The sequence below is a fragment of the Anarrhichthys ocellatus genome, unplaced genomic scaffold (assembly GCF_004355925.1).
Source record: "Anarrhichthys ocellatus isolate YVR2014 unplaced genomic scaffold, GSC_Weel_1.0 scaffold633, whole genome shotgun sequence".
NCBI lineage: Eukaryota > Metazoa > Chordata > Actinopteri > Perciformes > Anarhichadidae > Anarrhichthys > Anarrhichthys ocellatus.
The window spans coordinates 7345-24100 of record NW_022280607.1 but is presented as its reverse complement, the minus strand read 5'-3'; the positions used below and the strand labels follow the sequence as shown (position 1 = coordinate 24100).

Here is a 16756-nt window from a genome sequence, read left to right as displayed (position 1 = left end):
TCTCAAGTCATTAAAGACAAGTCATAGTCAAGTCTCAAGTCATTAAAAACAAGTTAAAGTCAAATCACAATTCTTTAGACGAGTCAAAGTCAGGTTTCAACTTAGTTGTTGAATTTGAATGGATTATTTTTCCGGTTGTATTATTGTGCCATGATATCTTAGGTTGAGTCTCCTCAGCTTTTTGAGTTCAAGTCTCAAGTCAAATAGAGCCTTCAGGCAGTCAAGTCTCAAATAAGTCATGTCTCATAGCAGACGAGTCCAAGTTAAGTCACCAGTCGTCACTTTGCAAACTGACTGGATTCCAGGCAAGTGTGCAGCTCTAACAGGAACCAAAACCAGAGGACATGACTGTCTTTGTCGTTGTGTGTGGTGCATTTGTTGACTTACCATGAGGTCCTCAGAAAACAAGGGCTCTTGACTCCTAGCGAGCCCAATGGAGCGGGTCATGTGGAGGTTTCCATCCACGTCTGAGTATTTCCCTGTTAGTGATGTTTCACAGAGTCTGGAAAGATAAACACAAGCCACAGGTATCTGTTAAAGGATGTCTCTGTGACAATACGCTAGTATAAGGACATGTCCTTATGATACGTTTGGAACAATTCCATCCTCGGCCATATCTATCAAATGTCACCCACTGACTAAGCCATCCTCATACGTCTTATCTTCCTGTCCCTCCCCAGTGTTTTCTATCTTTTCTAACAGTGAGACATTTTCAAGTAACGCACTAATGTTTAAAAAAAAGTGTTGGAAAGTCGGAACGGCAAAAAAGCAACAGAACACTAAAGATGACGATATATTTAAAGACAAAGGCAGCATGACCCAAAAAAACCAATGTGTCATGCTTGCTCAAGTAAAATGGTCAAATTGTGACAAAGACCAGGTTGATATGGGCTTTCATTGCTGACGTGTACGATGAATAACCCTGGACCTGTACCATACAGCAGGGTTTATTGTGATAGAACGGACTCACTACCAACTAACAGCTAGAATGTTTGACTACAAGGCCACAGAGGGACACACAGACAGTCTGAAGGGAACACAAACAGTATTTTCACACTGAGAACAATATCATGTGCAATATTACTGTTTTCAACATCTTGCAATATTACATTTAAATACCATGTGTTTTCAATATATTATGTGCAATGTAACTTTGTATCACTTTTCAAAATCATTAACAATATTACTCTCAATATCATGACCTTTCTATTTAAGTGTACATTAGGCACTGGTGTTATATTTAGCTCACTCTCATCGCTTTCTATGTTGCACCGGTGTCTGTATTACTACTTTTAGACTTAATAATTATTGTTAATCTATTGTTCATTTTTGTTGATATTTTTCCTCCATTGTTTCTTCTTATTCTTCTGTTGTAATATTTGATCAAACAAACAAGAATTTCCTTTGTGATTAATAAAGTTCTTATCTAATTGAATGAAAGTTGACAAAGTACCCTGAAGAAGAAGATGAATGGGAGCATTTGGAAGTGTGTCCTGGAACATTATACTAAATGTGATTTTGAAAAAGGTCCTTCTATTAGAGTTAATAATTGCAGCCCATGTCATTTCGTGATAAGCGTGATGTGTGCTGCAGCTTGATTGACTTCTGTTGTCAGCACACCAGCACTAAGGGTCCAGTATGAAGGAGAATAACCTGAAAACAACCACCAGCTTACTGAAGCCGTTTAACAGCTGATGTCGCTTTAAGAAACAGTCCCGTCATACATAACTTATCCATAATGAAAGTGGTCGACAATGCCACATGATCAATTGTGTTCCATCTTCACAGCTGCATGTTCTTAGTACACGTCCTATCTTAACTCTCTCCTCTGATCACTCCCGTGATAAATCACTTTCATTCCGGTCTTGCAAAATGATTTGTGAACTGTGTGAGGATACAGAAGTGTTCCCTCCAACCTCAGAGTTAACAATGTGATGTGGAAGCTCCACCATCTGGCCCGGGGGCATCCACCAATGACATTTACTCGCAGGGCCGTGTTTGACGGCGGTTCAATTTCCTCTCTCCCATATTGCTGCTTTAAGAACATCTGTGGGGGGGTTTCTTCCCCTTCCAGTGTACTGATGAAAAATGTTCCCGCAAAAAACTCTGTTGCCGCATTGCAACAGCAAATGTGAGCCAGAGTAAAGAAAGATTGAAATCCAGCGAGGAAGTGACAAAGCCGAGATTGAATAGTGATGAGAAAGTCTAACCTGAGGTAGTAGACTGATTTGGTTGTACGCTCCTGGTAGACAAACATGTTCTTCCTGTTGACCACACAGAAGGAGTTGAGCACAGAGCGCAGGGGCTGCATCGCTGCGACAGGGAGACAACAACACAGATGCACAGATTTAGCTAAATAAATCTATTCTCTTTGAGAGGAGGATCATCGCTATATTAAAACAAAACATTGAGGAGAGGTTTGTTAATGGGAGAAGACAAGGTTTGTGGCTGAAAGCTGCTTGGAAATAACTTCTGGCACACTGTAAAAAAACCTTTGTAAGAAAAACACAATTACACGCTAATCGGCATAGTCCCCCTACCAGCTCCCCTGCAGAGGTACGAGTTAAGTGCCTTGCACAAAGGCATAGCAGTTGTCGTTACTGTCCAACTCAAAGGCCTCTTTCTTCACTTTTCCTATACACTGTATTTTACAGGTTGTGTAGTTTTCTAATGAATTCCTCTAGAGCAGGGATTCCCAAAGTGTGTGGGGTGCGTGAGCTGCCAATAGGGGGTGCGCGAGAGGAAAATGTAATGGTGGTCTAATGGTGCAGTCCTGTCTCCTAAAAATTACGTTCCGCCAAAACTAAAATGCATTCTCAATTACGTTTGACCATAAACGTATTTTCTCCCTGATTACGTTTGTGTTTGACGTATTACAAATACGTTTCTAATCAACATATCTTTGCCATACTCTAGTCTTTATTATTTTTCTGTGATCTGCCTCGCCTCTCCCCCGCCACCCACAAGTTGTTGCCCCGCGGCCTGTTCCGAGGGCTGACAGACCTGACGATGGGGTGCCTCACGGCGGGGGCGGCTGGAGACCTCGCGTCCGGCGCCACGGGTGAGCGCCCGCCACTCGGAACCATAAAACCAAGTCCCGGATTTCACCCGGGGGACATTCTGGAGGTATTGTGGCCGGGTGATGTGCCTCGTTGCTGGGGAGCTATGAGCCGAGAGTGGCAGGGTGTTATGGAGGTATATTTTATTTATTTGTATCCATCTAATTAACCCTGCCCTAACCCTAACCATAACTTCCACTAGGAAGCCACGTCCCCACCCAAACCTAACCCTTAAGAGAGTCACGGTTACTCCCGGATTTTACACGTGAGCCTTTGTGGAGGTATTGTAGCCACGTAATGTTCCTCGTTGCTCAGCGTGGATGAGCGCATTTCTGCCGGAGACAGGCGGCGTGTTGTGGTGGTATTCTGACCGCGTAACAGGGAGAAGGAGAGGCGGTGGTGGAGAGGGAAAAAAAGGTTAAAGTGTTAAAATGTTGATTAGAAACATATTTGTAATAAGTCAATGTAATAAGTCAAACACAAACGTAATCAGGGAGAAAATACGTTTTTGGTCAAACGTAATTGAGAATGCATTTTAGTTTTGGGGGAACGTAATTTTTAGGAGACAGGGTTGCGCAGTGCAGTCGGTGCAGTGAGGTTCTGGCTAGCAGCTGTCTGAAGTCCTCTTATTTACGTCGCCACCTGAACACCAAGCATGCCAGTGTAAGTCTAAAGCACCTTACATTGTTTATATCGAAATTGGAGGAGTTACAAAACAGCCCAAAACAACTGCAGTCTCATTCATGTGTTGGGTCTACAAAAAACGCACTACGGGCTTCATATCTGGTCACAGAATAGCAAGAAAGGGGCTACCTCACACAATCGCCGAAGCCGTGTGCTTGCCAGCTGCCAAAGAGATGGTGGAATGTATGATTGGAGAGAGAGAAGCAAACAAGTTGGACATGATCCCGGTGTCCAACAACACTGTGTCGCGCCGCATCGATGCTTTGTCCGAAGACATCCTGGCTACATTAGTCGGTCGCGTGAAGAAGAGTGAGTTTTACTCTCTGCAAGTAGACGAGCCTACACATGTGGCCAATCTGGCCAATCTTTCTGGTGTACATCCTTTTCGAAGGCACGGTGCAGGAAGTTTTTTGTCTTTTTTGTGTTTTTTATCTTGTAAACAAACACCACGCGCGAGCAAACTGTTCTCTCATTGGTCAGATTTTTATGCGGCTATAAATAGGCTCTGTTGCTTTTTTTTTTTTAAGGTGTGTGATGTAGAAGGGGGTGCGTGGCCTAAAAAGTTTGGGAACCGCTGCTCTAGAGGATAAGGATCGTGTGAGGGACTGTGTCATTGGTATTACTAAAACAGAGACAGTGTTCAATTGGAACGCTTCTAGTTACTAAATGACGATTCATTTCTGAACATGCATAAATGTCCATTTAACAGGCAAACAAGGAGAATAAAGTTTGGAGTAATAAATGAACATTTACTTGGGTTTAAATGAATCTCTGTCAGTCGTTTTGTTTTATCTACAATTTATAGTTTGATTGGTAAAGTCAGCCCATGGATGTATGACAACTGGATATTGTGTCATCCAATTGTGCCCAGTGGCCACCTGTGGTATTGCAGCAAAAATAATACCCTTTTGGCCCAAAAAGCATTTTCCCCATAGACCACCATTGTAAAAGAGACGTCTGTAAAACTGTCGACAACAGGGTCAATTATGACTCTTTCTATTACGATTTTTCGATCCATGATGGTTCTATATGTGGTAAACTTTTCTCAAGCCGAGGAAAGCGATTTAAAGATCTGTGACGCCAACACAATGTCTAAGGGCCAAGTGTGAACCTGTGGGCGGGGCCAGCAGGAGAAACACTGCTGCGCATATTCAGTAGGCTGCATAACCAGGAAGTAAACCCAGACAACTATTCTTGGTTTGGTGAGCAGCTCTGATTGGACTGAACAGGCGATGTCTTGGTATCCAGTATCCTGTTCTCTAAATGAAGGGGCCAGCACTATAAACCTCTCTGAATAAATGCTGCTAGGTTTTCACCTTGACTTGTTTTTCTCAAATATATTAACTTGATGGTTTATTTCCCATGAATATATAATGTGTGAATTGAAGACAGAAGAGCAGATTCCTCTCAGGCTCCGCTCACTTCAACATTTCATGTTAAACTATTTGTTGAGTCATCTTCAGCCATTCTACGAAGTGAACACACTAACTGCAATACTAAGACCTCTGGTTTTCTAATACTTTAAACAGATTTGCTGTGTCATTGCGGGAGTCAACCCATATACGGGAACATGTTCAGATCTGCCACTCACCCCTGGACACCCCCATGTTGGGTCCCATCTTGAGGCGGGGGTGAATGTGGATGATTGTGCTCCACACCACGTCGCAGGCAAAATGTCCAGGGATGAACTGCATGGTGGCTGCCAGGTAGTCTCTGGCCTGGTAGCTCTCCTCCGTGTTGTAGTCTGTGACATCAGGGTAAGATATTAAAAAATATATACAATAAAGGGTCTGTTCGCCCCAAATGACTTAAAGTATGGGTATGTTGTGACTCACCGTCAGAGGTGTTGAGCCGCTGCCTGTAGAGAGACTCGTTCTTCCAGATGTCTTCCTCGCTCTCAGCCACCAGCAGAGAGTTACACACATGGCTGTCGTGTAAATCCTGCAGCAGCATGCGCTACACAAACAAAACACACAATTGTGTATCATTTGTATTTAATCACATGCATATTGTGTTGCTTCTATCCTTATGCTCTTTCAATTAATGTCACAAAAATCTTCATTTCAGCCTGTGGTGCAGTGTGCAGAGTGCTGCAGCAGCTACCTGGTTGACTGTTCTGCAGATTTCACCGATCCTCCTGACCACCATCTGATGTAGGTGTAAGTATTCAGGCAGCTCCTCGTCCTTCTTCTCCAGCTCCTCAGCACTGGCCTCTTTGCCGGCTGTGAAGCACCTGCAACAGACATGTACGGGATTCAGAGAGCGGCCGGGATCAAGCGTGTGACAATCCGTCCACGGAACTGTGCCGAGTTTTAATGAAGCGACACTGTCCTTTGAGAGTGAATGACCTCACCATTTTACAAAATGTTCAAACAGAAATGGCTGATGAGGTCTCAGCGAGTATCATAGTAGGTGAATGCAGGGTGAACATTTTGTTTTTTACATTTACTCAGGAAATGTGGCTCCGCCCACTCAGCAGCTTCTTGACGGGTGCCGAACGAGTGCCGCTCGCTTGCCACTGACGTGCCACAGTCCTGACGCCTGCCACTGACGTGCCACAGTCCTGACACCTGCCACTGACTAGCCACTGAGGTGCCAGTGCCACAAGGAGGATCTCGCTGTCTCTCAGTTTACGGACCCTCTCCTCCTAAACGATGTCCATGTGGATAACGCACCTCCTACGGTGAGCCCTCCTGGTCCGAGCCCTCTATGGGTCGCACCGGAAAGCCACACAGTTTCCATTATTTAATCATAGTCTGAGGATTGTCTGACCTGGAATGGGAGTAGACCTTCACTCTGTCCTGGTGGATCTTAACAATGAGCCAGAAGTCGGGTATCAGAGGGGACTGACACTCCTGTTCATCCAGGGTGGGGCTCTCACACTCAGAGTCACTGCTGCCGCCATCATAACCTTCAAACACACAGAGGCAAAGTGACAAAAAGGCAACGTTATGGTGTCATCATTTATCTTCATCAGGGAAGTCATGCCGGGTCTGTAAGCCTTGGTGAGAGACACTCACACACAGAAGCACCAGTGTCAAACAGCTTGTTTTATCGATGTCTGTTAAGTCTTTCAAACTGTTTGTAATTGTATTGTAGTATCAAGCATTAAAATCAGTGGTGTTTCACAAGGTTCACAGTTGGATCTATTAAGAAGTCACTTTACCAGGAGCTGTTTCTGCCTCTTATTCAGAACATATAATGATGTGGGTTGTCCACAAGATGGAGCTGTTTATCCAGGTGAAGTTTACTATATAATGGAACTGTGTTCAAGATGAGCTGGTGAGTTCAAGATGCAAAGTAGTTTTGAAATGTAGTCAAATGTATTGTTAAAAACAAACTACTTAGATATAAAGCTGGACCAACTGACATTTAAGCGAGAAGACAGACACTACGTTTGTAAAGCTGGACTACATGGCAGCCTTCTGGTTACATGCTCTTACACTGGGGAATGAATTCTAATCTCAAGTGTGGAGAATGTGGAAGGTAGGTAACTTTCATACTGTGGGTCTGTATTTTGTAGTTTTTTGTAAATGCAAAACTAACAAGATGGTGAGAAATGACCACCTCATTCTTCGACACTGATGGTGACGGTCAGACATCCTCCGTCTTGGTTACTTACCCTGCATGTCTGAGTCCAGGCTGCCCTGGCTGGAGACCACACTCTGGACTCGACTTGGCCTGAGTTTGCCACAGCCTGAGGAAAGAGTAGAGAGTCACGAAACACAGCACGGAGATGAGCTCTGTTATATCACACAGCCTCAGAGGAAGGCTGTAGATGGAGAGGACACTGGAGACAAAAGACAACCCTGTCTCCTATTGTTTTTGAGAACGGTAACATGATGGAGCTGGACGATATCACCTGACAATCAGTTGTCACATTAGTCTCTGTAATGACGAATAGATGATATCTTCAATAATTAAATAAAATTGGGAACAGATTATCAGCCAGCAATCTGATCACGTCAATAAGAAACATAGAGCGACCCTTTCTCATACGGGCCACCAGCATCTCTATCCCATGCAGTCCAATGCTTTGGTAACAATGACTGAAAACAGAAACACTAAAAAGCCCCAGACAGAATCAAAAGCATCAATGTCTGACTGATAGCAAGCCCTCTGTAGACGGGCTGCCAGCACCCTGACATACACATGTTCATCAGCATTAAAGAGACTAACTAGTACTAGTGACCAGTACACGCCAGACAAGCCATGATTCAGTTCACAGCGATAAGAAACAGAGAAGCGTATAACCCATCACAGAATACTGAGCGCAACCAGAGATGTTAAACCTCATATGACAATGAATCAATTCATCATGTTACAAATATAGAAAAAACATTTAGTTTACTTGTAGCATTTTAGCATGTCATGACCACACAGGTACCTGACGTTTGTAACGCCTGGTACTGACTGTTAGACGCAATTCATTGCAGGGCTTATAGCAACTTTGGCCATGGTTACACTTGTTAATGTGACTTTTGTGATGGAATGCACCAGAACAGAACTCAGCTGCGTCCACATGTGTGTGTTTACACTTCAATGTGAGCTGCCTGATCAGATGGTGAGCAGCTGTTAAAGAGGAGAAACACGTTTCCGTTCCCTTAAAATCTCTGCTGTCTTTCCCGTTTACTCATCCTCCTGGAGTATAAGTAGACTTGTTTTATCCAAGAATAGTTGCTAACAGAGCTTATAACTTATAGCTTTAACTTCCTATATTCTTCACAATAAAAGTCCCTTGTTATTTTGTAATTTAAAAGGTTTTGTTTTGAAGCATCCAAATCAGGAAAAGCTGGCGTTTCATCAGCACTAAGTTAACAGGACTTTCTTCCCTTTGCTCTTCTAAGGAGATGAACTGTAGGGAAAATGAACCTTTGTGAGATAAATTCTCCGGGTTGTTCCCACATGCTGTCCACATGATCTCACCGAGATCAGAACTCAATGTGAGCAAGGACACCTCAGAATGTGGTCCTGATCGGATGACGAAAGACGCATCGACAAGACAGGTGGAAGCGAGGCCACGCTTTAGTCATGCATTCAGGTTTTTGTGCGTAGGTCTGAGGTGTAGAGGTTTGCAGTGTGTCTGCTGGACTCACTGTGAGAGGCCGACTGCATGGACTCAGCCAGGCTGATGCTGGACGGCGTCTTGGGGGGCGAGGTAGGATCTGCGCAGCGTTCGGTGTGGAGCTGGGGGGCACAGAGCTGACCTTGGTCCCCCACCGTGCTCGCCGAGCTCTGAGAAACCGCGTCGTCGGCCTCGGGCTTCAAGGCTTCTGCAGCAGGGTCACTGGGAGTGTCAGCAGAAGCACTGAGGGGATTCTTGTCTTCACTCTGCAGTTGGACAGAATATTCAGGTTTCATCTACTGGAACTCAAACCTCAACAAAGGACATCTCGTTCTCGTTCTCCATTTAATCTAATTCCTCATTGTTAAATATTCCTTATTATCTGCATTCCTTTCAGAAAATAGTTAAGAAGTTATGAAATTAACTATTACCACTACTACCATTTTTATTGTTTTTTTCTTCCGTTTTTGTTATTTATGTAGCTTTATCTATATTTTATTATTATAGCCTATAGTTATTAATAGGCCTATTAAGTGGGTTTCCTTCATTGATTACCTGGACAAATAGACATGACGCATACATCCTACTGTTTTGTGCACAAAGCCCGTTCATAATTTCATAGCAGCATATGATGGACAGATCATACGATGCATTATGATTTATGGCAGGCATTTATAGTTGGTTAACAGACAAGCTGCTGGATCTGACTGAAGTTTAAATGCATTGAGTTTGTCAGGCTTCTTCTCTCCGCAGCACAGTGGAAGATTACACATTAGTTACTGAGGAAAGAGAAAGCTTAGCTATTGGCTAACTACCACAGAGCGTCACCAGACCAATGAAACTAAAACTCAACACTCAGAGTGATTATACAACTGCAGGCATCGAGTCTCATTGTTTCACATCGGCGTGGAACGACGTGTCCGACCTCACTGTCCCCCTGAGCCTCTGCTTCACTCTCCAGCACCACGTTCTCCACCGGTGCTGCGGCGCCGCAGGGGTGGGTGCGCTGCTGGGGGTCCGCGGTGCTCTCCGACAGCCTCTTGGCAGCGTGGATCCTGTGGGGGTGCAGTCTGCTCAGGGACATGTAGTAGAAGCTGCCCTGCTCTCCGTTCAGCACGTAGCCAGAGAAAGACATTCTGCGGAACTCCTGCGGGATCAGACGTTAACCCATCAGAGATCCTGACTTTGTGTCCAAACACTGATCACTCACTGTCCCATTAAAAGATACCTAAGTCCGTTTTGAACATCATACTAATGAGCCACCATTTCATATTTTCTAAATAAATGACAAAAATATTATCTTTTGCTATTTTTTATTTCCTGCTGTGCCGAAAAACCTACCAAACCATGACCGCGAAACCACAGAACTTCCACACTGTAGATTGTGTGTGGTGTTACACCTCTACAGAGAGGGAAGCATCGCTTCCTTTAAGGTGCTGGAAGGCTTTTATTGTGAAACATCTGCGCAAGAAGTATTGAAATAAGCCTAAAATGGCAAAGTAGAACCTTCTAGAATTAATTAATGAGTGAAAACGGTACATACATCTTTTAGAAAATAAAATATGATCAAATATACATATAAAACTGGTTCATTTTTAATAATTCACAGCAGGACATGAATAAATATTGTGTTAAAAAGCACTGAAAATGAATATGGAGGTATTTAATATATTTAAAAACTACCTCAGCATGAGAAGCAAACCAAACCAGGAGGACACACTGTGCTTCACCATCCCTCGAGGTGTGTGTGTGTGTGTGTGTGTGTGTGTGTGTGTTTGCCTCTCTGAATCTCTCCAGAGACTGCTCCGGCCCAAAGACAAACTGAAGCGGGACATCTTCGCAGAGACAGTGCGGTCGCCCGATGGAGCGCAAAACGTGCTCGGACACTTTCTGCAGCGTGGCCGAGCTGATGACCCGAGAGTGACGCAGAGCGGAGACGATTTCATCCTCCAGCAGCCAGCGGATCTGAAACACAGGGAGAGCAAACCACAGACCAGCTCATCACTGCTGTGTGTGTGTGCGTGTGTGTGTGGTAAGAGCAACAATGTGGACCTTATCGTTTTTCAGTGAAGAATAAAAACATCCATTCTAGTCTCAAGACTAAAGAGCACTTCCTAAAAGATGCATTTATAATCTCGCAAGAGAAAAACATGACGAGTGTGGATTTTGATGTAGGAATGCACGATTATGGACGAAATGATGATCAAGATTATTTTGATATGATTATTTATCACGAGGTTAGGGACAAAATATTTTATTTATTTAAAATATATGTTTGTCCTCTTCTCTATAGTGCTGTTTATTAATCTAGATTGTTTTGGTTTGAGTTGCCTTATTTTGGAGACGTCGGCCACAGAATATAATGGGACTATATGGCACTCGGCTTGTGTTGCTAAAAGCGGTTACTCAAGATAATCCACACACCTTATTGCAATAAGATTGAGAAATTGTAAAAATATGTACATTTGATTCTGGTTACATTTAAATAAACAGAACTGCTTTCACAACAAACCTTTGCATCCAAATAGGACTGTTCCTTATTCACAGTGTATCTCCTAGAAGCTAAATAAAATGAGGAAACTGCTCTCTCTTCTGCGTTGTGCTACGTTCCTGCTGATTAACAAATCTTTGCATCAAAACAAGACTTAAAAAAGGCTCTTGTTAAAGAGAAACATTTAGATCGCCCCCTGGTGGCTGACTGTTAGTTTAGGAGGCGCTTGATTTGACGTGCAGCAGAGTTTGGTACGAGCGGAGCACTCAATTTAAACGTCAATATCGCAATCGATCATGTTTCTTTATTATATTCGATAAACTTTGCAGATTTACTTTGATATCCTTAGCATGCTGCCAACAGTGAGACTAAACATGTAACGTTTGTGCTACGGTCAGTAAACGAACCAAAGGGTTCATCCACTTGTGCACACGCATGTGGTCAGCAGACTCCATGTGTTACAGTAACTGATGGTCAGCGCAGTGCTGAAGGAGAGCTCCAGAGATGTTGAAGGGTGTGCACTGTAGATGTCAGGGTCACCTGACGGCTTCATTATCTCTGAAGTAAAGGTGGAAATCTGGAATCCTAAAGATTGCTTTGTAATTTGATTAGAAGATGAAACATCTTTAGACTCCTCCATTTTCTAAACTGCTTATCCAGTTCAAAAAATGTTGATGTACATTTCCAAAGGCTATATACATAGAATTCATATGATGTATTTTTAACTGACAGCATATTTGTGAACTGCATATTTGGGTAAAGGTAATAAGTGAAGCCTCTCTCTTCTTGACGTTGTGTGTATTACATGGTCATCTGGGACAGGTGTGCTCTGTGTCCCCAGAGTCAACACTGAACATGGAGGAGCATTCAGTGTTCATGCACCATGTATCTGCTACAAACTGACAGAAAACTGCCTTGTATTAAATCATTTCTTACCTTTATTTTTTCCATTTCATCTTATTCTAGTTGACCTTGTTTTTATATTGTGTATTCCTTTCATAATGTGATTCATTTGCACTTTGCCTGAAGATGGTTTAGGTAAAGCGCTTTGAATTGATTGTTGCTTAACTGTGCTGTGTAAACACACTTTATCATTTTGCTGTGTTGCTGCTGTGATGGCTCACATTTAGAAGAATAAGACTCACCTCGTCCATTGTGGCCAGAATTGCTAACTTGTGAGGAAGAGGGAGTTTGGATAAGGGATCACTGGAGACCCTGGTAGAAGACAAGACGCGTATCAGGAAAAAAAAAAAAAAAAAAACTGAGAATGGGTCCAAGCTCAATATCGTCCTGGCCAACAAGCACATATGTTGAACAAACCCACCCATCAGCACCGGCTCCCCTCAGACTGTCCAACTCCGCCATCAGCTCCTCGTCGGAGCGATAGGAGGAGGGCTGTGCTGGTGAGCGGTTCAGGGACACACTGCTCTCTGAGGTGTACCTGCACACAGAGGGGAGGTTTCTGTCACATTCACTGTCAGGATAGCGTTTACAGTGGCGAGCCACACAATGGTCCAATGAGTGAACAGCTTCATGACTACTTTAAAACAACTGGTATAGATATGTCCCCCACCTTTCATCAAGTTACAACTCAATTCATTTAAAAACTAATTATCAAATCGTTTCCAATTTATCTTCTGTGGATACAGTATTCCATTTGACATGTTAGCTCTGCTTCACACTATTCCACTGATGTTTCTGATGTTTTCTGGTCTTCTGCTGTCGCCGTCTTCACAGCGTCACTGGCTGTGACAACGACACAGAGTTCAGTGGCACTTCTACCGATGACTGTATAGTTGTGACATAACAACCTTACAGAAGTTCTGACGGCTCGTTTTAAACACGTCTGCACGCGGGCTGTGTGCATTTCTCTTTGGATTGAGCGCTTTGATACTTTCAGTATTTATATAGCACCTAGACCTACTTTACGTCTAAAGAAGAAATGTACGTCTCAGTTTCTACAACATGGGACCTTTAAACATGGACGTACCAAAAACATTCACCATGTGCGTTGGGCCTCAGTGATCTACACATTGCATTTTGGTGCATATAAAGACATTTTGTTTGTCAACAAGAAAACTCCAGAGGATCTTTAATATTGCATTGTGATCTGCAGAATTTGTGCCGAGTATGCAGAAATTCACGCCAGAGATAACGAGCTCACGAGAATGTGACAGACAGTCGGACGGACCGCCCAAACACGTAATAACTGAAATTCTCTTTTCTTGCAAATCTGCTGATGTGAGGTGGCTTGTTGCTCACACTTTCACTCACCGGTTATGATGGAAATCAGCCATGACTTCGATCTCCAGAGGTAGAGTCAGGACAAACAGATCTAGCGTGACTAAGAGCTCGTTCAGATCCACGGACTGCAGGGCTTCGGCATTCTCCAAGCAGGAAATGATCTCACCTGCGATCACACAACCGAGATAAGCACCGCCAACAAAACAGTCTCAACTCTTCAGCTAAATATCTTACAGAGGGATGATGGGAGGACAAAAACAGCTGTTTTGATGAATGAATGATGGTGGTAACTCTTTAGTAACAATGTCAACTTCTGAATATAGTAGAAAGACTTTTGTGTGTCTGTACTCACCGAGGCAGGTGGGCAGCGTCTGAACGGGCATGGAGCCGTGGCAGCTCTTCATGTTGACGGAGCAGGTGACGTGAACAAACAGCGGCGGCATGTCCAGCAGCGGCCCCTCGACCTCCAGCAGGGAGTCTCCCTCCAGGATGCTGAAGGAGTCCTGGTCCTGGTTGACCGTGTTGGAGTCCGACATGGACTGGTCGTCGCCCTCACCGTGCCACTCCACCACCAAATCAGTGTCGCTCTCCGTCATGATGCAGCAGCCGGAGAAGTTTTCTACACGCAAAAAACCATTAATGCTCATTATCATATCACTAGCTGAGGAGAAACAATGAGATGACCAAAAAGCTAGTTATTACACCATATAAGGAAACATTTCATGTTTGTAATGGCATGCAGGCTGTGCATGAACAAATGTATATTCCTTTTGTTTCCCAAAAAGTCAGACACAGATATGAAAGCATAAAAGTATAACCAGTATAGACCAGCATAACAAGCAGCTGCACAACTGAGAGAACGGAGGCTTCACCCTTTGGGGTGACTGGAAGACCCTCAGAAGGAGAGCTGCTTTTTCCTAGCTCAGAGACTGGACTACTCTTCTTTTATAGAAGACCCTGTGAGACGTTTCTGCTATCAGAAGACAGCGACTGATATCTTTTGCACCACATAGACTTTCCTTGAGTTGAAATTGTTTTATGTAACTGTTTTGAGAAAACTTTAATAAAAACACAGCCTTACCATTTGTAAGTGTCTGGGACTCAAACTGAAGACTCTGGTTTTTAGATTAAGTTACCCCTCTTCCCCTGTCCCTGAAACGTGTGATACAGAGGTGATGACCGACTCTACCAGAGGAGGGTAAGTTCCCTGGATGAAGACTTGGCAGTGTTAGTCAAAAAATGGTGAGAAACTCACAATAGGCATAGTAAGGTACAGACGCTCTACGTAACTACTCATACTGGGTGTCAGGGTTACATCCTGCTGAGAGGGCCTAGGGCGTAGCCGTACAAGACTCTCAGAAAGACAATCATTCCGAAATCTAACGACTCAGCTACGGGGTGAGATAAAAGGCCGAAGGTATTTTCCTGACACCTCTGTGGGACACTAAACCCACTAAGGATTGGATTACCGACGGAGTTACCACCGTGTTAGGTGTGAGCCTGCTCGCGCTACATTACATAGATCATCCTGCATGATTTGGGAGGTGTAGTGCTGCCGTGTATTAGTGATTACAGATATATAGCATGTGAAAATGTTAACATGTCCTACAGATCTCGGAGACTCACAAGACCTCAAGCTGAAGTAACTGCTGTAGCGGACTTCTGAAACATGTCATCAGCTCAACATCATGTTCAGAAGTAATTCTCAGAGAGTTAGGACAACATGATGTCTTGAGCTGATAGAATAATAAGCTGTTGAAGAGGACCCAGGGTCTCCAGGACCCCAAACACAACATCAGCTTTAACCCATCGATAGCCAGACAACTTCATCCTTACCTAACTTACCTTTAACTTAACTTAGTTCAATGAAGATTGTCAAGTCACTATGCATCGCCAAATGAGGTAATATGGTGACTACTGGGTGTCTGTGGCAACGTTTCTGCACAATAGGTGACAGTTTTCCATCAGCCAGCAGTGGTTGGTCTGCCCGAGGCAGTAGGCGGAGCTAACGCAACAGGACTCACTTGTGTGAAGCAGCATCCTGTTTTTTCTAGTCTCTGCTAGCGTTGAGGGTAAACGGTTACTACGACTGGACAAACAAAAGACAAGAGCGATGACTACAGATGATGAAATGCCAACTTATCCAGACTTAACTTGACCTAACTTCGCTTTACTTGCTAACCTACCTTAGTTGATAAAGTGAGTCAGAATCTGTCCCATGATGCTCCTTTCACAGCGGCCAATGCAACTGATGCAAGTTCTCTCTCACACGTGTGTCTGTTTTGAGGTTTGTTGTGGCTTTGCTGAATAACTCTACATGTGCATTAACATTTCAACTGTCTTAGCCTTATAATAAAACAATTATAATTGAAGGGTGCCCCGGCTGCATTAAGAATACTTAATTAAAGGTAAACATGTGTGAGCACTGCTCACCGTCCTCAGTATCCAGCTCAGCCTCTGACACCAGCTCCTCACTGGGCCTCCTCCCCGTGTCCCCGTCCTCCGAGTCCTCCTGAGGAGACAAGCCACAGCGCAAAGGTTCGTCCGGTCTAATCGTGCAGGAGCCGTTTCTCTTTCACAGATCAATCATTTTACAGCATCTCTTTGATTAGATTTATAAATGCACATTCCACGACCCCACGGGGTCGACTCACCTCTCTCTTGCATGAAGGCGGGCAGTAGAAGAAGTAGTGCGGGTTGGAGGGCACAGTTTTGAAATACTGGGACACGATCCCCATGAACTTACCCTGTGGAATAATTAGTATTGAAATCAGCTTCACCCCTTTAGCTTATTAAATGAGGTAGGGCGCAATCACTGACTACAGGTCTGGTTTCAGAACATGGGATGAAGAGCTCAGACGGTACCTGTATGATGCCGTGCAGATCTGGATACACTTCACACTTGGGCTGTGTTTGAAGCAGCAGCAGAGGGAACTCTGGGATCTTGGCCGTCTTGGACTCATCCAAGATCAGTGGAGATGTGGGAGCAGAGGACTTCCCTCTGGACTCAGGTTCACTGGCATCCTCCATGTCAATGCTGTAGCCAAAAGCATTCACATTAAACATGAACAACTGTGTTAGCTCATAGGAAACGCATTATTTTAATGTCACCATTTCAAACAGTTGCCTAAGGAGCCCGAGTGGAAAAACGTGGTTATGAAACAAAGGATGCTTCCATTCTGACTTTATTGGGGGGGGGGGGGGGGGGGGGGG

At 43.9% G+C, this 16756-nt stretch overlaps 1 protein-coding gene across 2 annotated transcripts in view; it reads right to left on the bottom strand.

The window, feature by feature from the left end:
- Positions 1 to 6: 6 nt before the first annotated feature.
- The window catches only part of LOC116376822 (KICSTOR complex protein SZT2-like), a 23938-nt gene continuing 7188 nt past the window's right edge, over positions 7 to 16756 (bottom strand). For both annotated transcript variants that reach the window (XM_031838307.1, XM_031838308.1), the window contains 17 exons: positions 16409 to 16580; positions 16198 to 16290; positions 15977 to 16055; positions 13896 to 14162; positions 13574 to 13709; positions 12624 to 12740; positions 12445 to 12514; positions 10588 to 10773; positions 9734 to 9955; positions 8840 to 9074; positions 7366 to 7440; positions 6516 to 6654; positions 5847 to 5976; positions 5579 to 5699; positions 5335 to 5487; positions 2211 to 2313; positions 7 to 502 (listed from right to left, as the gene is read on the bottom strand). In XM_031838307.1, coding sequence (XP_031694167.1) covers positions 244 to 502; positions 2211 to 2313; positions 5335 to 5487; positions 5579 to 5699; positions 5847 to 5976; positions 6516 to 6654; positions 7366 to 7440; positions 8840 to 9074; positions 9734 to 9955; positions 10588 to 10773; positions 12445 to 12514; positions 12624 to 12740; positions 13574 to 13709; positions 13896 to 14162; positions 15977 to 16055; positions 16198 to 16290; positions 16409 to 16580 — 2557 coding nt within the window. In that variant the 3' untranslated portion in view covers positions 7 to 243. The remainder of the gene's footprint in view (positions 503 to 2210; positions 2314 to 5334; positions 5488 to 5578; positions 5700 to 5846; positions 5977 to 6515; positions 6655 to 7365; positions 7441 to 8839; positions 9075 to 9733; positions 9956 to 10587; positions 10774 to 12444; positions 12515 to 12623; positions 12741 to 13573; positions 13710 to 13895; positions 14163 to 15976; positions 16056 to 16197; positions 16291 to 16408; positions 16581 to 16756) is intronic.